At 38.2% G+C, this 21,865-nt stretch overlaps 1 protein-coding gene across 1 annotated transcript in view; it reads left to right on the forward strand.

Annotated features, from left to right (window-relative positions):
- Window positions 1-21,865, forward strand: part of CPS1 (carbamoyl-phosphate synthase 1) — a 117,197-nt gene that overhangs the window by 16,063 nt on the left and 79,269 nt on the right. The window contains exons 2-10 of the mRNA XM_001914709.6: window positions 5,328-5,437; window positions 8,533-8,677; window positions 9,620-9,709; window positions 11,688-11,744; window positions 13,883-13,975; window positions 18,036-18,125; window positions 19,834-19,962; window positions 20,524-20,630; window positions 21,486-21,624. Of these exons, the coding sequence (XP_001914744.1) occupies window positions 5,328-5,437; window positions 8,533-8,677; window positions 9,620-9,709; window positions 11,688-11,744; window positions 13,883-13,975; window positions 18,036-18,125; window positions 19,834-19,962; window positions 20,524-20,630; window positions 21,486-21,624 (960 nt within the window). The remainder of the gene's footprint in view (window positions 1-5,327; window positions 5,438-8,532; window positions 8,678-9,619; window positions 9,710-11,687; window positions 11,745-13,882; window positions 13,976-18,035; window positions 18,126-19,833; window positions 19,963-20,523; window positions 20,631-21,485; window positions 21,625-21,865) is intronic.

The following is a 21,865-nucleotide window of genomic DNA, read 5'->3' on the forward strand; positions in this document are numbered from 1 at the left end:
TTTTGATGGGCCCAGCCCTGTGGCCTGGTGGTTAAGTTCGGCACGCTCTGCTTCAGCTGCCTGGGTTCAGTTCCTGGCTGCAGACCTGCGCCACTGGTTGGTGGTCATGCTGTGGCGGCAACCCACATACAAAATAGAGAAAGATGGGCACAGATGTTAGCTCAGGCCAAATCTTCCTCAGAAAAAAAAAACACACCAACTTTTGAGCTCTTTGAATTTGACTTAGATCTTTCACTTGAATTTACTCTGGCAAAAATGTATGAGAACAATATAAGAAATGTAAAATAATTTTTCTTCAAGATTCATTTGTATAAGCTATTCTAAAACTAAGTAGAAGAATATGAGATTTTCTTCCCATACTCCTATATTTTAGAGCACACTAGGTGAGGAGAGCTTTCTCATTCTTTGTATTTGCAAAGTGAAAAAAGGAATGAAAGTTTGTTATGTAATTCAAGAACTGTCAGCCTGTTTCATGTGAAACACCTAGTAAATTGATATAAGCGAAACTTTCGTTTTGAATTCCCATGATATTTGTCTTAATGCTGCATGAGGTATATTTGAACACTCAGGTGTGGCACACTCATATGCATATCCTGGTGTAACCATCCATTGACCTTTCTCTTTTTCGCCCCTTTCTCCCTCAATACCATTTGCATGTCTTTCCTACGATAATATCTCCAACGTTATGAGACCACATTTACGATATTACAGAAAGGCACTGTTAGTTAAATATAAGGAAATGGCCATTCAAAACAGGTATTTGGTTATTTTTAAATTCATATCTAGAACAAATTAAAAGCTGAATGTGTAATAATGCTTTTCAGTATATTTTTATGTTATTTTCTTCAGACTGGCACGCAGTGATTCTGTATTCATCCAATGAAAATTAAATGATTGTCTGCTCTGTGCCAGGCACTGGTGTTGGCCCTGGAGGCAGACACATGAGTGAATAAAGCAGACCCAATACTCTGCCCATGTCAAGCTCTCTTTGCAGTGGGATAAGAAAAATATTTTAAATAAGAAACTGGCTGATATGTTAGAAGGAAATGGGTGCTATGAAGAAGGAGCGGACTAAGGAGATAGAGGGCTGGCACAGGGGGGCGTATTGTAATTTTACTTTATTTTATTTATTTATTTTTTGGTTAGGAAGACTGGCCCTGAACTAACATCTGTTGCCAGTCTTCCTCTTTTTGCTTGAGGAAGATTGTCGCTGGGCTAACATCTGTGGCAATCTTCCCCTATTGTATGTGTGATGCTGCCACAGCCTGGCTTGATGAGTGGTGCGTAGTTCTGTGCCCGGGACCCAAACCCGCGAACCCCAGGCCGCCAAAGCTAAGTGCGAGAACTTAACTATCATGCCACCAGGCCGGCCCCTGTAATTTTAAATAGGGGGTCAAGGGAGGTCTCGCCAAGCAGACAGATGGCATTTGACAAAAGACTTGAAGGCATCTTTAAATTTTGAACTTTAAATTCAAAATTTGACATGAATTTCCTTCTTAAAATCTTAATTTTTGTTACTTAAAGTACGAATGGAAAAGAAAGGGTGAATTCTTTTATTAAAGAGAAATCTCCTGAAGGAAAGGGTGGTATTTTATTTATCTTTGTATCTCCAGATGCTTCCGTGATAACCTTCTCGAGGTGTCCTCTATTTTAGCATCCATACACGTCCTAGCCCTTTACTGAATGAGGGACTGGAGACATTTATCCCTGTATTTCCAGAGCCTTGCATGATACTTGGCAAATGCTAGGAGCTTAATGATGTGGTGACTCTAAGGTCTAAACTGTCTTATTGACACATATATTTTTATTAAACACTTAGGGACCATGTCACAACAGAGGTTGTTTGTTTTATAGAACTCCTATTTATAGATCCTTCAGTTACGTTTTCTGACATCCTATGAGTGTACAGACTTCATTAAGGTTTCCTTTGTACTTTCAGCATTCAGAGTAGCAAAGTGCCCTGGCAGTCAGCACTTAAATGGTCACGTCATGTTATAGTCTAATTCCTAGACAATGGACTTTCTCCTAGGACTGAGGCTACTAAAAATCGTACAATGGTAGCAAGGTGATTTCTTTTGGACTCATTGGAATGAAATAGCATTTGGGAACTGTTGGATAGAAGAGCTGATTCCAAATAAAAGCTCTTTCTTCAGTTCCTCCATCAATTCATAGATAGGTCAATTGGCACTCACCATTTTAAGCTCATCGGAGGCCAATGTATTTAAGTGGAATCTAAAGAGTACTATAGGCAATAAACGGAAGCATTGTAACAATATAACATGTAGCAGAAAGAGGATTGGAAGATCTTAAATGCTGCCAAACAGAACAAAATGTAATTAAAAGAGCAAAAAGACATACTGAACACAATCTCAGGGACTATTTCAGGCAACGGTAAATATCCTCTCAAATATATCTTTAAAAGACAGAAAGCAAAGTAGAAAACTAGTCCCATGGAGACAGGAAGAAAAATACCAAATAGAACTGTAGGAACAGGCTAACGAGAGTCAGATTTGCTTATGCTAATTTTTACCTTTGTTTAAAATAATTAGATGGTGTCTAACCCATAGATCAGGCAATTTGAGATTCTTAGATGAGGATAGAGAAAAGCAAAGGAAAGATATAAACAGAGGCGATATTTTAGGTGGGTATGGCTCAGAATAGGGTAAACTGGTATATGGAAAACAATTGAAATTTGCAGTTCACACACAAGTTTTGCCAAGTAAGTACAGTTATTTTAGGTTTCATCAAAGTTACATATTATTTAAGAAAATCTTTCCTTCCTTACATCCATTTTGTGAAAGCACGTAGGTTACACATGACTTTCTCAAGAACAGAAAATAATATCTTCAGTAGAAAATATCTTCTGACAGTGAATTTCCATTACTTGCACCAAAAGTTTTCGCCTAGTGAAATATGTCAGAGATACTTGGGGAATTTTCCCATAAGCATACCCCTCCTGAGAACAATCTTCACAGACATTTGATTAGCTTATGATAATCTTTGGAAATACACTGAACATTGTCATGCTTACTTGCTAAAATCATTAACCTCTGTCTTGAATTATAAATAAACAATAGTTGACAAATTAAAATAAAATATAAAATAAGAAAATAATGTTATTAGAAGAAGTGACATGCAAATGTGATTTCCTGGATACGGAAGCAGAATGCAGAACTTGTGTGTGAAGCTGGTCTCTGCCAAGGAAGTCTTGTCATCACTCATATTACGTTAATTACTTATTGTGATTTCCTTTGTGCTGGGTAATTCCAAAAGCTTTTTCAGTTCGTGGCAGAGAAGATAAACCATAACTATTTAAACATAAAGTGTCAAGCTTGAGATCTCGAACACTGGTTCCAAGGCTATAGATAAAACAAAACTTTACTCAAAGATTATTTGATAAGCCAAGAAAAGGACGAAATTCTTTTGGCTAACTCTGCCCGTGGACAGACAATACACACTCACACACACAAACACATACAAAATGTGCAGTACAGCACTTTGTCCAATCTTTCTCAGAAATACAAACTTGAAATCCATGCATTGTACCTCCGATTAAAAAAAATAAACTTAACTGTTGAGCGGAGTATCTTGAACATATCAATTTTAATAGGAAATACTAAAATAATTTTGTGTGTAAATATGAGTTAATGTGTATGCACACTCACATGTAAACAATATTTAGGCACTTGGTATCTTGGTTTCACGATAAGCAAACACTGCTTTACCTTGAAGTGCAATCACTCCAGCTTCAAGAGTCTTGTGTGCTTTGCACCTAAAAGAGGCATCATATTTCTACAGAGAAGATTACTAGAGAAAAATAATGAGGTTTTTCTACTTTAACACTTGAAAAGCTGAGAAGTGCTTTTCAAGCCAGAGGAGCATAGAAAGAGAGGTCTAGAAAGAAATCACTTATTGAGTTCCTGGTGTATACTAAGGTTTGTAAGTGTGTGTGTGATGGGAGTGGAGGTGGGTGGCAGGATAGAAAAGGGTTAGACACTATGGGCCTAGCTCCAAAAGTGTAAGGGCAGGAGAGTGGAGAATTAGTATGTTTCCATCTTTAATTGCTGCACTTACCCCTTGCAGAGAGAACAGAGCAATGATCTCCCTCCTTCAACGTTTTCGACTCATGGCCAAATTGGTTTCATCTGTATCTCTACCCATTCTCCCTAAGCCCTGATTATTTTGAAGCAAATCTCAGATATCATATTATTTTATCCTTAAGTATTCCAGTGTATATCTTTAAAAAAATGACTCAAAAATATAACCACAATACTATCTTCAATCTTAAAAAATATTACACCAACTATAAGAAAATATCAATTTACTATTCAAATTTCCTCATTTATTGCAAAGATGTTCCTCCTTATAGTTTATTTTTAAAGTTATGCTCCAATTATTTTGTCCTATAGAACTTCTTGCAGAATCTAGATTTTATATCTCAAAGTGTGGTTTAACTCATTGCTCACTCCCCTGAATTTTATGGAAATTGCGAGTTAGACCTAAGTTATTTTAACAACAGAATTTAAATTATTTTTGAAGAGTGGATGACAACTGTTCTAGGATAAGTTTCTCTAACTGTCCCTCTTATTAGCCAAGAGTTTTATAGAAGCTGGGTTCAAAGATTAGTATGGCGAAGTAATCAAATTCAGAATGCTTTGTAGTCTAGAGAACCGGACATTGATATTATTAGCTCTACTAAAAAGCAAAATATGATATATTTTTAGATGTTCTCTAGTGCTTGCTTTTGTATCAGTATTAATTGAATGATAAAGTTCCAGCTTCTTTATGACCATCCAGTTGGTGCGGAGGGGACAGCCTTTGGGACAACTCCATCAAACGCAAGGGCTGTGTGGAACACAATTTGATAGATAACCTTGAAGATTCCTTCTAGTTCTAAAACTCAGAGTGATGATGAGCTGTATGGTACAATTCACAATGTTTTTGCAAACTCATGAACTTCCCTTAAAGCTATACTTGAACAAAGCTTGGGAATATTAAGAGGGAAAAGATAGACACATAGCATTTCAGCTAAATTGAACTATTTCTGGATTGTCAATAACTCTACAAGTAGACTTAGAATAGACAATGTATTGACATGCTTCAGTTCCTCTTTCAAGCAAAACAAAACACCTGCCAGTGACAAAAGCCATACATTTGAAGAAAAGTGACAAGTAACAGGAGAGCAGCTCCCAATTCAGATAGTGTGATTTCATCAAGTATGCTGTGCATTTATTTAATAAGTTTGTGTATCGTACCTTTGGATTTTTTTCAGTTGGTTGTCCTTCCTCTTTAGTATTCTGCTAACATTCATGAATCTCTTTCTTTAGGCACAGACGGCACACATTGTCCTGGAAGACGGAACTAAGATGAAAGGTTACTCCTTTGGCCATCCATCCTCTGTTGCTGGTGAAGTGGTTTTTAATACTGGCCTGGGAGGGTGAGTAATGCTTCTATTTCAAGGCTTTATTCTTCCTCTATATGGAGGAATAACTGGCTGATCTTACTCATGGTGGCAAGTTGAAATCACCACCCTACTGTAAGGCTACATATTGTCCTGAAGTTGCACTGTGCCTGTATGTAGCCTACTCCAGCCATCCCTGGAAAGAGGCATAGACACAAACTCCTCTCCACTGCTGTGAATGAAGGACATGGACACTGGTGTTTCTCTGGGAAAAGAACAAGCTCATTCTAGAAACTTAGGGTGCAAGGACACAGGTTATGTGAGATTATCAAATGGCTTCTGCAAGGGAAATGTGGATCTGACTAAAGTGCAAATTGGAGCGGGGAAGAGGACGGGTAGCTCACTCCAGTGCCATTCCATTAGTGAAGTTAAGAATCAGTTTTGCATGCCTAATATTAGCTGCTTTAAGGAGATAAGAAAGTCCTTAGGTATTTTGCATAGTTTTGCACTCTAATAAGAAAGGTGAAATAACAGATACATTTACTGTCTTAAAGTAATCAATGGGAGAGCAGGTGCATAGATTTCATATTTTCAAAATTTGTCAGTTGAGACTCAACTTAGTATTTAAGATCTCCTAATAGACATACGGCAATGAAAAGTTGCTACAGAATCATGTGTAGCCAACAAATATTTGTTTATTTGGGAACCAGGAAGCTGACGTTCTGGTCTCGGTTCTAATAACTGGTCGTGTGGTATTAAGAAAATCACTTAGCCTTTCTGAATCCTAGTTTCTACATATAAAAAGTGAGGGGCCTGTACTATGTAGTAATTTACAGGTGGCAATTTAAAAAAATTATGAATCTTAAAAAAAATGACTAGATGGTTTCCATTAGAGATTCAACAGTCTAAGCTACAAAATATTTGATAAATTCTTTAGGGGAATTTAGCTAACCTTTTAAGGACAAAGGGACATTGGGTTAACTGATATTGAAGATATTGATTTACCAAACTTCCTTATATTATTAATGTACATTCTTCTCTAAACTCTTGACTCTGTTTGAAATGAAGACTACTAGGTGGTTTTTAAAATAGTTCCACTGCTGAGAACATTAAATTACAGTGTACGAAAACTGTTTGCAAAGTTGTGCTTTACCAGGCAATTATTTAAGCTTTTCGACAGCACTAATTACTAGCTGTGTTAATATACCTGCCAACAAACAACTGTTTAATATAGATCAGAATGATGGAGGGCACTAGAGTTTTCTTCTCTGTGATAGATTATGGGTAATAAATCTTGTCACATCACAAAAGTCAAACAGGGCGTGATGGATTAATTTTCTTCCAACACTGCAGTTCTCCAGGACAAGCTGTATTTATTCATTTACTAGAGAGAGTATTGTCAGCATATGTTTAAAAGGAACAGCCAGTTCTTTTATGGAGAGAAAGAATAAAGTAAAATTAAATTAATTAAAGATGTTTTTTGAGGTAGAAAAAGGCATTCATTAATAAGATTAGTCTACAGAACCTATTTTCCATTGAGAAATGCTGATTTCATTCATTGCATGGCTCACTCAGTAAGGTGGTTGATAATTAAGGGGATTATTTTGTTTTTCATCTTCGAGAAGTGCGTTTATATTGTGTGTAAGCTTGGTTAAAAAGTTCTCAGTTCCTGACAGGTGAGAGGCACCTGGGACATTAGCTGATGGAGGTGTGGGTAAATATCACAGCATGTAACCACTGTTGGCTCCCTGAGCTGAAAGACTGGGTGTTCTGTTGACAAAGGTAGATCTGGAGGGCTTAGTCTGGATGGGGTTGAAAACTTATGTTGACTACTGCCTGAGCAGAACTTTCTTGTTTTCAGCAAAGTTGTTGATTCTGTCTCTCTCAGCACCTAAATTCACTTTTGGTAGTAGTCCGCAAGAAAGATTTGGTTTAACTCTTTCTGTAGAAAGTGAAAATGTAAGAGGAGGAAAAAAACCTCATTGCAATGTGTTCCAATGCATAGAATAGCTGTAGAGAGCTCCTAGTGTTTATGGAAATGGTGTTTCTTACTTAAGAATTCTGTATATATATATATTTGTATATATAATAAAAATATGTATGATATATAGTAGATGTAATAAATAGGTATATAATTAAACATATATAATAAAAATAAGAATACACGTATTCTTATTTTTTCGCTCTCTGAACATTAAAATAAAGCCCTCCTGCATTTCTCCCTGATTCCATGTGAGTACTTTAAAATCGCTGTTTGTAATCTTTTAGTTTAGAAATCAAAAATGCTTCAGGTCAATTGTTGTGGAATTGATTTGTTTTAAGTTGATAATTCTCAAATATACACTCTTTCTAAAACAAAAATATTTTTAAAATCAAGTTTTGATTGAAGGGGTAAAAGGGCACGTGTATGGTGATAGATGGCAATTAGACTTTGGGTGGTCAACCCGATGTAGTCAACACAGAAATTGAAATGTTAAGATGTGACACCCGAAATTTATATGATGTTATAAACCAATGTTACTGCAATAAAAAGTTAATTAAATAAAAAATCAACTTTATTTAGTATTTCTTTCATAGTAATTAACTCAGTGTTTGAAATATTCAACAAATCTTAATAAACATATACACCCATGCAACCACCACTGACGTAATCAAGATACTCTTCAGTATCCGAAAAGATATTAAAAAAAGCTTTTCAGTTTTGACAGTCGCTATTCTGCTGAAACTGGCGCCCTCAACAGTAAATTTCAGTTTGAACTCACTCGTGCCTGGTCTGCTGGGGGCATATTCGGGATATTAACAAACTTCATATGGAGCAATTTCTTAAAAATCAAGACCCTCTGAAGCAATTTTTTAAGGAATTAATAAACTTAAGCAACTGAGGAAATGAAAATTATATGAGGATGTGCTTTATACTTGAATCAGTTTTTCTTTTCATATCAGTCATATCATGGGATAAATTTCCATATTCCATCATAGAATTTCCCCAGGTTTGCTAAAATCTTTAGACAGGCTTGTAGGATTTTAATCCCATGTTGTCTAATTTTCAAGGGTTCAATAATTAAGAGCATATATGTAGATTACATTTACATACGTTTTTTGGTTGGTAATCTTTTGACCTCTGTACTCAGGTACCCGGAAGCTCTTACTGATCCTGCCTACAAAGGACAGATTCTCGCCATGGCAAACCCTATTGTTGGGAACGGTGGCGTCCCTGACACTGCGGCGCTGGACGACCTGGGACTTAGCAAATATTTGGAGTCTGATGGAATTAAGGTAGTTCCAGTGACGACTGTTTAAAACGTCTCAATTTGAGGGGGTCTAGTTGATTCATTTTAAGAATGTAGGCTGGCCAATGTTTCTTCCTCAGTACTGTAGTATAAACCGTTAAATTCATGTTCTCAACCTCAATCTGCGGTATATGAAAATAATCTTAACGTGACAGCATTTTGAGTTTCATTTGTCAGGACACTTTGGATTTGTTTTAATGCCTTGGATGAAACTTGGCTTCATTTGGAAAAACGTAGTTATAAGTTCAAATAACAACTGTGCTACAAGAATTGGTGATAAATCACCTTTTAAAAGGATTTTGGTCATCTGCTCTGTATCAACTGTTTACCTTTACCCTATCCTCTTTAGGAGATGAATAAAAGAGAGCTTATATACCAGTCTAAAAGTGAACGTATTAAAATTTCCTATTCAAGGTAAATTTGGATAATGTCTTAGGAATGTGGGCCATATCAACAACTCAAAAATGTACACTACAAATTCACCACTCCATTTGTGAGTGACTTGGACTAGTCATTTAGTTTACCTCTGTTTCTCACAATTTTTCCCAAATTCCCCAGTCTTTTTTAAATGTAGATTAAAAAATTATTTTATTTATCATGTATGTTAAACAGTACTTTTTAATTAGATTATTGACAAATGCTATGGAGGAAAAATATAGGTGCCAGGAAGGGGGACCTCACAGTCTCAGGATTTGTCAAACCAGGTAAGACTGATCTTCCACATGATAATTAAGGTAATAATTATATATTTTAAGAGAAAAGTGTTGATCATCTTTTTTTTTTTTTTCTTAAGTCTCCAGGAGTTTAAGCCTTGTATCAGTGGCTATAATAAAGCTTTTTTAAAAAAGTGCAAACTGACTCATTCAAGTCACCAGAATTGGATAATACTTTGTGGTCACCCATGTAAAATGACAGCCTGTCTTTCCAGGTTGCGGGGCTGCTGGTGCTAAATTACAGTGATGACTACCACCACTGGCTGGCTACCAAGAGTCTGGGGCAGTGGCTACAAGAAGAAAAGGTGAGACATACGGGAGGGCAGCCAGCGTCACGTAAGGACGGTTCTGGGTCCCTGGAGAGCTGGGAAGGTGTATGGAATTGAGAAGGGCCAAGCAGGTCAGGCAGATCATGCAATTTGGATCTTTTTATTTCCGAGGGTGAGTCTTTCTGTTCCTACAGATGAGACTGTCGGGGCTCACTCCCCTCTGAACACTGAGGACCACATATTTTCAGTTTATCCACTAGGTGGCCCTCATAACTGATTGGAAGCGTTTCTCCTCTGTGAAAGGGATGAAAGAAAATTTTAGAATTTTCTATTCTCTGGAACAACTTAACTTCCTCCTCTCCTTTTACTCAGGATCTAGGTATGTGACTTGCATCATGGGTTGTAGTACCAGCTCTGCCATTCACTAACTGGGTGACTTTGCACAGGTCATGTCATCATATCATACTTTCCTCATTTTAATTCTTTTCCTTTTCCTTTTTATTTTTGCTGAGGAAGATTTGCACTGAGTTAACATCTATTGCCATTCATACTCTTTTTTTTGTATGTGAGCCTCCAGCACAGAGTGACCACCGACGAGTGGTGACGAGTGACGCCTGGGAACCAAACCTGGGCCACTGAAGCAGAGTGTGTGGACCTTAACCACTAGGCCACCTGGGCTGGCCCTTCCTCATTTTATTTCTAGATGAGTGTAAATAGATTGCCATTAAGTCTCTTTGGGCTTAAACATTATGACTCTATGACATTTAATTAGGTATAACTTCATTTGAAGTAATAAACGAAAAAGGTTGTAAAGCTTATCTTATCCTTTCCTTAAGTATTATTTTCTAATCAAATGAGAGGATTCTCCTGGTTCGAATGTCAGACGTACTTGAAGTTAACAGACCTGCTGAATTTAGCTTCATCTCCAGTGTTGCCGTGGCTGCCTTTTGTTGATTGCTGCTGGCCTGCAGTTGTCAGAATATTATTCTGAGAAAGCTCTGCCTCTCCAATGAGTGTCCACCAATTGGGGCTAAATGTTGCCTCTTTCTGACAGATCAAAACATCTTGATCTCCACTCCCTGGGTCTCATTCTTTCTAAATTTTAAAAGAGAGAAGAAGGCATCTATTTCACCTCCCAGGACTTTATTATTTTCTTCTCAACCATTATCTGAATTTACCTCCATTACCCAGAGAGCTAATGTTCCTAATGGGCATTCAGAAGACTCCCCGTCTCCCCTTAATGTTTCCTTTAGGTTGGCTGGTTTTTAAATGTGCTTCGAATGTTCTTCCATGATCACAGACATAGTACTACTAGAAGAGGGTCTAAGATAATACCCAGTTCACCTCCTTCTGTGTACAAGTGAAGAAAACACCTTGCTCAAACATCGCTCAGATAATTGGGGGAAGAAAGGAAATTAGAACTGATAGTTTGATTGCTGACTCATTGCTCTTTCATTATATCACATCTATCTCTATCCAACCTTGTCGGAGAAACTAAAACAAATGGTGGTGCTGCCTGGTTTACTAATAGGGAGGGTATATTTTATTACAGCATGACTAGTTAAGCACCTTCAGAAAAATCTTTGCCTACTATGTGCCGGGAACATTTGCCTTAAAACATGGATTTGCATATTATTTACATGTCTTTGCTTATGAAATTCACAAATTTAATTATTTAAATCTATCTATCATCTATCTATCTACCTACCTACCTATCTATATAACTTATGTAACGTCCTGGGTTAAAAGCAACAAAACTGTAGCAGAAGATTGATGTTCAGAATTCTCATTTTTTATTCTGATGAAGGGCCTGGGTATTAAGAGTCCTGTGCCTAATTGGAGCAGCAATTTACCGTGTTCTGACAACACACTCACCCTGGCTCAGAGAAAAGAAGGAGTAGGGAAATTGTTTACTGCTCAAGAAGATAGATGATGCTAAGTTTGTAACTTGAAAACAATATGCTGGATCTAATTTCCTCCAATTTCACTATCACTACGATTTCTTTTCTTACAGGTTCCTGCAATTTATGGAGTGGATACAAGAATGCTGACTAAAATAATTCGGGATAAGGTATGATCTTCATCTTATCCAAAATCTATGTTTCTTCACACACACACACATTATTTTTGTTCTCAGTGCCCTAGGAATCCATTAGTATGTAAAAAAAATTGAATCTGGCCAGTTTCTGCCATTTGTGTCTCTGTCATCTTTTACTATTTTGGATGTAATTTTCAAGACTGAATACATGATTGGGATGTTTGTTACCAAATGGACTGGGGGGTAATTCATTGGGCAGCAGTTGACTGAGTGCCCACTCTGTGTTCACCATCCCAACATGTCAAGGCCTTTAGAATTCAGCTCATGTGACAGGATTAGTGAAGCAAGTGGAGAGGGTAGCTCGGTGCCTGACAATTTTGCCTCCGTTGAATGCTTACCAGCTGACAGATGCCACCCGGGATATGCACGGCCCTGGTGCTGTTCTTTGTTGGGTCCTCAGGGGAATGTCGTCAATTAGCGAGTTATGCTTCCTGAGTGTGCCACGTGAGCCCTGCAGGTGTCACCTCATGATGTAGTCTTTCTTGAGACTCTACCAATTACCAAGCTGATAAAAGGAAAGTTTATCTTTTGCTTTCATATCTGATTGGTCAAACCTCTGACCACTTCTTTGAGGATATCACCATCTGCTTGCTTCTTGTTATACAAGGTGGACACTATTTTTTTCCTACATAAACCTTCACATCCCAGACCAGAAAGAAACTACCTTGTTTAACATTAACCAAATTCCCCAAGTGCCACTAAAGTTTTCTCATTGAATTATATTACATACAAAAGAAAAATAAATAAATGATCCAATTTCAGAGTGAAATTGATTCTTCAAGATAATCTGTTGTAGATTCCTTTTGGATTATATCTTGACACAGGATCTCTGTAAACAGAAAGAAAGAACAGCTTTGAAAATAAGAGCCATGACCACATAGCCATGACGAGAAGGAAGACAGTGAGAGCTCTTGCGATCCTTCAAGATCCTCCCACTCTGCCTCTGATTTTATCCCCTCCCCCTTGATTTTCCTGAGAATAGATGTTAGTGAGATCATACATCCCAGGTAGATTCTTGTGTTTTCTTAGCCCAGTGATGTTGTGGGAGCAGTACCCAATAATGATGCTACCAGAATGGGAAGAGAATAAAATTTGGAAATCCAATTCAGGCTGCAGAGTTGGCAGGTTGAATAGAATATAGTCAAGTTTAATAATTTGGCAAAATGCTTTACAAGACCATACTGGATTCTTCATGCTGGATGTTAGTTTAAGATGAATCCTCCTTTTATCAGAGACAGTTAGGTTTTCAATATTTAGCTGAGTAGATTAACACAGACAAAACAATCATCTTTCCTATTATATTTGATTATGAGTGATGCTGGTTCATGTTAAAAACGTATATTGTAGCGTTCAATTCTATTAATCTTAGGTTGAAAGTAAGAGTGTATTTCATTCAGCAAGGTTTAAGGAAAAGGAAATGAGGACTAAAAAACAAATTTCAAAATTAGAGATCCATAAATATAGTGAAGGGATTTTATAATTTAGATTTTATAGGAAAGTAGAGACCAACATGAAATTTAATAATCCAGCATGGAAGTGAAAGGTGGTTTTTAGTTATTTTCCCAAGAGTGTGAGGTAGCACTCTGGTTTTAACAATTGCACTGAAATAACAGTCGTGTCTGAATGACGTGCGGGCACTTTCTACCCTCCCTCGCTCCCAAGTGACCTCTTCCCCTAAGGAATAAGTTTCAAAGGAAAACATTCTTTTCAATTTTCAGATTTCTTATTTTCTTTTCAACAGATTGTTTTGTCCACGTCTGCCGTGAAATATCTTTAGGTCGTATGCACTAAGGTATAGGTGTCTCAGGTACTCCAGTTTGCACCAGTCTGGAAGCTGGAGAACTGATTCTGATGCCTTTTGCCTTTGCTTACCCCAGGTGATGGCCTCAGCCCTAAGAGAACTAATTCTACTTCTCAGAATGTTTCTGAAAATGTACCTTGCAAATTACTTCATCTTTCCAGATTGAGAAGATGAAAGCCTTTCGCTGATGGTTATGAGCAGTTATAAAGACATCTAAATCGTGGAGCAGCTGTTTAGGTCTCTGAGAATTTGTCCTGTTGGCACCTTCATCGCCGCTCCCTTCTAACTGTCTAATTCTTTAATTTGATAGGGTACCACTCTTGGGAAGATTGAATTTGAAGGTCAGTCTGTGGCTTTTGAGGATCCAAATAAGCGGAATTTGATTGCTGAGGTTTCAACCAAGGTGAGAGATTTTCCTTCATATTTTGTAGTTCTATTTTATTCTCTTTAGACGTCCCTTTCTTGTACTATCAGAATCTTTACTTAGGCAGACGTCATCTTCCAGAAGTACAAGAACTGAGGGAAAAAAGGGTCTCAAAGCAGCTAAAATATATATTACAAATCAGTAAATTTAAAGTTACTAATTTTACTTACAGGGAAAATTTCATGTCCCAATTTAGAGTCTATTTACTATTATTTTAACATTTTTTTCTTTTCTGGTTCTCCAGCTCAAGGCTTTAACAGTGTCAAATAAAGGGGCCATTGAATTGACAAAGATAGGCATGGCAGTGATTGGGAGTCAGAGCAAGTAACCAGCCACAGAACCAAGAGCACTTTATAGAATCAGACTCACTAATCAGAGTCTGGGTCATTTTGTACAGGGAAAAGTTTTCCTTCACACGCTGAAGATTTACTGTATTAGAGCTCATTTCAAAAATTAATATTTATAATGATGACTGTGCCATCCCAAAGTGAGATACGTTTAGTGTATATTGACAAGAAGGTATAGAATACCTCTTAGAAAGATGTCTGTTGGTTTTGATTGAAAATCTATTAAAGTAGTTGTGAGTCTTTTGCTGCAGTCTCTGTCCTTGGGGACCGTGAGAGCCTCGTGGGGTAGATAAACGGGTAATCACCATGGACAGAGTCCTGTGGTAAATGCTATCCTTGGAAGGTGCACAGGGCGCCACGAGGGCATGCACGGGTAGCATCCGGTGAGATACGTGGATCAGGGGAGGCTCTGCAGAGGAGGCAGGCTTCTTCTGAGACAAGGAGCAGGTAGTTAGGTGGATGGAAAACTAGGAGGACTGCGTCTCAGGCAGAAAAATTGGGAAATGTTTAAAGGCATAAAGGCATGAAATAACATGGCGTGTGTGAGGAGTTGTGTGTAGTTTGGTATGGCTGAACTAAAGAGGCACACGTTTAGCTAAAGATGAGTGGAGATGGACTAGAGCCAGATCTAGACGGTTTCATGTCATTGGCTAAATAGCAAAACTGGAAATGATTGGCAACTCATTCAGCATCATTTTGCAGCAAAGTAGACTGGAGAAAAGAGCAATTAACTAGAAGGTTATTGCAGCTAAACCCATGAGAGCCTGACCTGAGCAGCAACAGGAGGAAAAGACAGCGAGGTGGCTTGGACAGAGAGGAGAAAGAGGTACAGGATGTGACCAGATAGAAGATCCCCCTATTTTCTCAGTTGGGAATTTCAGCGAGTTTGAGTGAGCACAGTGAGCATTTCAACAGGAGTTTGAGACGTCCATGGGATACGGCTCTGAAATTGATTTAAAGAAAAGTTTTTGGTGCACTTTGAAATTTAAAGGGTGGATTGCTACTTTCTGTTTTTACCACATAAAATAGGAGACAAAATAGTTTTCTTTTCCTGGGAGAATGTATTTGGTTACCATTGTGCTTTAAATGTGGAGAATTCAGGCCCATGGAAACTTTTTTGAAGTCATTGCTATTGGCTGGCTCCACCTTGGGGCTTATTTTCACTATGGGAGAGATGGCCATGCACTTCTCTTCCAGGGTCAACAGGCTAAGATTTATACCTAGAAAGCTTTGCTCCAGTGTCCAGCTTTTAAACATTGTCTCATACTGCCTTCCAACATATTAGCAATAATAATTATTGATAACCATAGTCACGCTATCATGTAATAATATTCAAATAAGTTTGCATAGTTTTACACCATCTATCTTTTACCTTTGCAAAGTGAGACTCAAGGATTTCTAATCAGAAGCTGTAAAATGTATGATGAGATAGTGGGTGGATGCACCAGAGAACTGACTCTGGTTGTAGGGGGTACTCCCCTCCCTGCTGTGGCCAAACCTTCTCATTGAGGGTCTTTAGAAAGGATGCTGCCCAACACCTGCTGATACTTTTTCATTTGTGAAGTGATTCATGTTGTAATACAGCGCCAATCAGAACAATATTTCATGAGGAAGAGTTCCAGCTGTGAGAACTTTGGTGCACCTGGGCTTTTTTTTTTTTAAGGAAATGTTATTAAAAGAATGAAAATAGCCTGATTAGTAGCATGTCAGCCTCAGAGAAAACACACATTGATATTATCACTTATTCCTACTCCTGTCACTTGGAAATGGGGGACCAGGATTTTGGGTCCCTAGGAATCAGTACTGAGTCTTGATACTTGTGCTGGGCATGGATATGTATTTACATCATGCTGACGCGTAGGAAATATGAGCTGTTGAAGAAAGTGAATCTTAAGTTAGATAAACAATTGTTTATGTATTTAGAATCTGATCATGCCATGTGCAATATTCACTTGTTTTTTAATTCCGAAATCTGTCCATTCAAATGACATGGAATACTTTCCTGTATTTGTTTCTCCACATTTTCTTGTGAAATGGTTTAGTTTGAGACACAGCATTAGAGAGGGCTATTTTTTTCTTTCAGAATGATAGAATTTTAGAATTGAGAACTCCTTTGGGGATCTCGTCTAGCATTTTCCAAATGTGAGGAACATTGGCCTGGAGAAATTCACATTAAAAAATTCTATGGTCAAATAAGTTTAAAAAAACCCCTGCATAATATATTCCTCTCCTGGAGAGTCCTCATATATTCAAGGGTCTGTGAGGTTTTGCTTAATTTTCATTGTTTTGTGTGGAGAGTATATAATGTGTTTGTGTAGAGACCAACAACAAGCCTGTCTGAATTTTTTGTCTGTGTGAAACAAAGGGAGACACTGCTATGGTGAAAGCTTGCTTTGGTTCTTCATGCTGGCACAATTAGAGAACTTCATTTCAGCTGTGACAAAAATGCATATTTGTATCTTTATAGATATATATAGATAGATTATATTTATTCTGTGAGTTCTTTTTGGATGTGGTTGATAACTTAATTCATTGTCTTGTAATTGCAATTTGATGTAGCTACAACTAGATGGAAACATTGCTTTATTTTGTAGCAGAAGCCTAAGGTTAAGCATAAATTTGTACTTTTTCAAACTATCTGATGATAGAGATTATCTATAGCATTCATTGATCAGTTCAGCAGTAATTCCCCCAGATCATGGAAGGACTGGGGTATTTTTCTCTAGAATTGTCAGCAGGAGAAAAAATATAATAAACTCTTTTCGTATTTTTTCCTCAAGTACAGTTTAAGGATTATGTTTCATATTCTATAGACTTCTTGGGGAGGTAGACATTTCAGTTAAGGTAAATGTTCTTTCAAATATCCAGATTGCAATTTTCAGCTAAAACCTCCTGCAAACTTTGAAATCATCCTAAATTTCAGAATGTGCCCGCTAACTCTCCAAGCTGGAGGCAGTGCGGGCGCCCAGCCCCTACGCTTTCTCTCTCTCTATTTCTATTATTTCTCATTTATGACTTTGGGGAACTGCTTCTGGGGTAAATGCCTGTAAAAGCGGATCTGACTCCAAGCAGTGCTTAAGACATAGGTAATGATTGTAATATGCTCTGGGATCCTTTTATGAAGTTTACCGTTTAAATGCAAACAATTCACAGCAACCCAGCGGGACCAGGGGCTGCACTAGCTTAGCAGTTGTCTGACCCTCATACTGACTTCATCCAATAGCCTCACCGCATCAGCCTAAGGCACAGTAGCTTTACCCCATCCAAACTTTATTGTGAGTTGAGGATGGAGTGCCATTTAAAGCATGATGTATCTATTACCACAACTGTCTACTGCTGAATCAGGCAATAGTTCTTTAAAATTCCATTGCTGCTGGTTGTTAATGAGGCAAAACATGGGAAAGATGGTAGTTAACTATGGAAGCCAACAATTTCTTAGGGATCATTGTTATTACTGTAATCAACATTTTATATAAAACAGCAAAGTGCTTTTTTCTCATAAAAAAGATACAGTTTGTGGCACTTGCTGTGCCTGTCTTACAAATTGATTGTTAACTGCAAGTCACTCGCTAGTAGTTAGCAATCAATCTGCTACTAATCCAAGTGCAAAGCATCCTCAGATGTGTTGATCATGTTAGTGTGTTGCTCATAGCTGGAACTTCCCTCTCACTCTCTGGTTTTTAAAATGGCAGGATGTCAAGGTGTATGGCAAAGGAAACCCCACCAAAGTGGTAGCTGTGGACTGTGGCATCAAAAACAATGTGATCCGCTTGCTCGTAAAGGTGAGTGATTTGTTTGGTCTCAAAGGTGAGGGTTTGTCATGTTGATCCTTAGTGGTAAGCTGATTGCCTCTGTTTCAGAGAAAGCTCGTGCGCTCTCTCAGAATGTCAGGGGATCTACTCTCTTCTTGTTGCCTTTGATCTACAGAATAACACATTTATCCCTGTTAAAATTAGAGATGTAGGCTACTATATTTAAAAAAAGCCCCTCAAAATCCACAAAAACAGAGAAGAAAATGATGACTGTTCTTCTCACTTACTGACTGACGCGGTGAGACATGTCATGGTCACTTTCTTGGGGTTTAGAGATGACCAAAAAGCTAGAGTCAGAGGGAGAACTGCTCCATAGGGCTGCATTCATCATGCACCACATGTTTGGAGGGGCCCTGTCCTGATGTAGCACAAACTTTCACATTGCTCTATATCAAATCTTAGACACTGGTTAAAGTTAAACCTTAAAAATCCTTAAGGAGAATGTAACCATTGTCACAACGTTTTCTTAAATTTGTTTTTCAGCATTTCTCCTTCTCCTTCCCTCTTCCATTCTCTTTCTGTCTCTCTGTCTGTGTCTCTTGTTTCACACACACACGCACACACAGATTTGCATAATATCAAATAGGCATGGGCACAGGAAAATTCTTCAATTCATCCTCTCTTTGTTAGAGAATATCAGCAATATTCAAATGATGATTTCAAATCCTGGTCAATTTTATTAAGGAAAATGTGCATAGACTCTTCAGTAGCAGATACTGTCGATGGCCTATCCATACCTCCCTCTTGTTTTACCATTTGAAGGCATTTTGCCCATCTTCCAGTTGCATGCCTCTGCATCTCCTTGCTTGAGGGCTCTCTTTGGTTGGTTGGAGCATGCTGGCAGGTAGGAAATGCCATAGAATTAATGATCCCCACAGCAGCCCCAACCAATGGCTAGAGAGGGTCAATGTATAATGCTCCAGCTCCTTTGCCCCGTGGCTAGGCTTCTTTAGGGTGGATATTCTACACTGGCTCTCAGAGTTACCCAGTGGGCTGGAGATCTGGTGGTCTCTAGTGGTAACTGCTTGATCATGCATACTTTATTGGGTGTCTCAAGGTGAAGCTTCCTATTGGTATTTCTTGGAACCCCTTCCAAATAAACTTCTTGCTCTCAAATCCTTGTTCAGGAAATGCTTCTAGAGAAACTGTGAAAGACTTACTCCTATCCACTTTTATATAAAAGAGTTCTAATTTTTCCATCAGAATATGCGTATTATAGGTAATATGAGCAAACCCTAGGAAAGAAGGCTAATTAAGCTTTAGTCAGACAGAAAAGGCAAAATAGAAAAAGGTGAGAGGTGGACCAACTTAAATTTTGCAGCAAATGGATCTATCTTGTTTGCAATTCTCTCACGTAGCTAGTGATGATGACCTCTCCCCATTCGCCCAGTCAGGAAGCCCGTAGGCTCTGAAAACTCCGAGGTGCAGGACAGTGTGTTACCTACGTTTACAGGATCAAAACTTTCATAGTGTTGTTCCTCCACTTTCTATTGACCATTGGCTCCATTTACATCACCCGAAATGCAATGAGCCACCAAAGAATTTGTTGCTCAGCATTATTTATTTGAATCATGTACTATTTTTCCCTTCCCTTCAGGGAGAGTCAAGAGTAGGTCTAGCAAAGTTATACTATAGCAAAGAGAAAAGTTATTAATTTGATTTGGTGTTTCTTTTCCAGCGAGGAGCTGAAGTGCATTTAGTTCCTTGGAATCACGATTTCACCAACATGGAGTATGATGGGCTTTTAATTGCTGGAGGGCCTGGGAACCCGGCTCTTGCACAGCCACTAATTCAGAACGTCAAAAAGGTGCAGTGAACTTGGGGGTAGTGTGTATCTGTGTGTGAGGTGGAGGGGGTCTGCTCTACAGTGCTGAAAAGGCTGTTATAGGTTTATTTATTCAGGTAATTTTAGGACTCCTATGTGACCTCTGTGACATTGTCAGCACAGATATTGTGTAGAAGGAACCAACAAAGAGGGAGAAGAAAAAGAGTCTTTCTTCAGGCAGAGTAACTGGGATCGTGTCCTCGAGTTAAGGGAGCTGGAGTCCAATCTCCAAACGTGTCTTTCTGTACACCTGGGAAATGATGACTCATGATCCTCGCCATGACCCTAGGACTATGAGACCTTCAAGTCTCTAAAGAAATACTAATTAGATTTAGTTTAGTCTGAATGCTAAGTACATTTTATTGAATTCTAATGCTACAAATTCGTCAATCACGTCCTTATTTATAATCTAGCTTTTTATTTGATTACTATTCTTTTTACCTTGTTAATTAAGCAAAAAAAAAGGATACTTCATTTTATTCCTCAGAGGCAGCGATTTTTGGCACTGTACTTCTGGGTTAATGAAAGTTCTCCCTGATTTAGGTTTTGGAGAGTGATCGCAAGGAGCCACTGTTTGGAATCAGTACAGGAAATTTAATAACAGGATTGGCAGCTGGTGCCAAAACCTACAAGATGCCCATGGCCAACAGGTAAAGCAGTTCTGCTTCTGTTCGCAGGTCAAACTGCTCTGAAGTGCTGTTAGTAGTGAAACCCCAAAGACTTAGAGAACTTACATGCCATTTTCTTCAGAATAAGTAGATAACCACACTATTACATGGTTCACAGTTTTCTGTTAACTGCGTTTTTGAAAGGCAGCCTTCTCTAACGATAACTTGGCTGTAGTTTAAAGTTATTTTCTTTCCTTTGGCATAAATAGAGGTTATAATACTCAATCAAATGAGATTCCAAGGGAAGTTGTTCTGATTGAAGCTTGATTTCAGAGCACTGATGACATTGTAAGAGTCTAGTGTGACCTAAGAACCAGGAAATCTTCAGATCCTCTCGATGGTTCTACTTCCTTACCCCAAATGGTGTTAATTTATTCAACATGGAGTTTTCCCAACAGCCCATCTTCCACATACAGTATAATTCAAAATGATTCAGGACTGAGTGGTCATCTCTTTACTGTCCCTCAAAACTCTCCTCTGGCTGTAAAAGTACCATAGCTCCTTAAAATAAGTTGGTTATGTTTGTCTGTCTCTGTTAAGCTAGTGAGCAACTTTTAACTTTTTGTTGTGAGTGCAATTCCTCCTTTTCTAAAACCGATTATAGAAGTTTAATAGACCTGATATTTAACACACAACAAAGCTTCCTGAATTGACTTTTGTTGCTAAAATTATTGGGATTAACGATCTGTGACTTTTCTCGCAGACTAATTTTCACTAAGCAGTTGAAACTTTTGAATTTTAATAGGCTTTTCTTGTTCACAATTTTTGCAACTAATGCGTTCTTATTCTTCTCTTCACTTTTACTTTTCCCTCTTCTTGTTTTCGTTTTCTCTCCAGAGGGCAGAATCAGCCTGTTTTGAATATCTCAAATAGGCAGGCTTTCATTACTGCTCAGAATCATGGCTATGCCCTGGACAGCACCCTCCCTACTGGCTGGAAGTCACTTTTTGTGAATATCAATGATCAAACAAACGAGGTGAGTGCTCTCAGTAAACCTGTTCAGTTGGTGACGAGAAATGTGGGCTGTCAATACTCTGTTATATAGATGCTTTCCCGTTGTTTATGTAGGCTATTTGGGGTGTCTGTGGAGGAAGTCTTTTTACAGGTTACTTCCCATAGCCCCGTGCTTTAAAAAAATAATTTCTCTGTCTTATTCTCTCATCGGTTGACTCATTCAGATCCACTCTTTGAGTCTTTAATCAATGCCTGTCTTACAC

This window comes from Equus caballus, chromosome 6 (assembly GCF_041296265.1).
Source record: "Equus caballus isolate H_3958 breed thoroughbred chromosome 6, TB-T2T, whole genome shotgun sequence".
Lineage (NCBI taxonomy): Eukaryota > Metazoa > Chordata > Mammalia > Perissodactyla > Equidae > Equus > Equus caballus.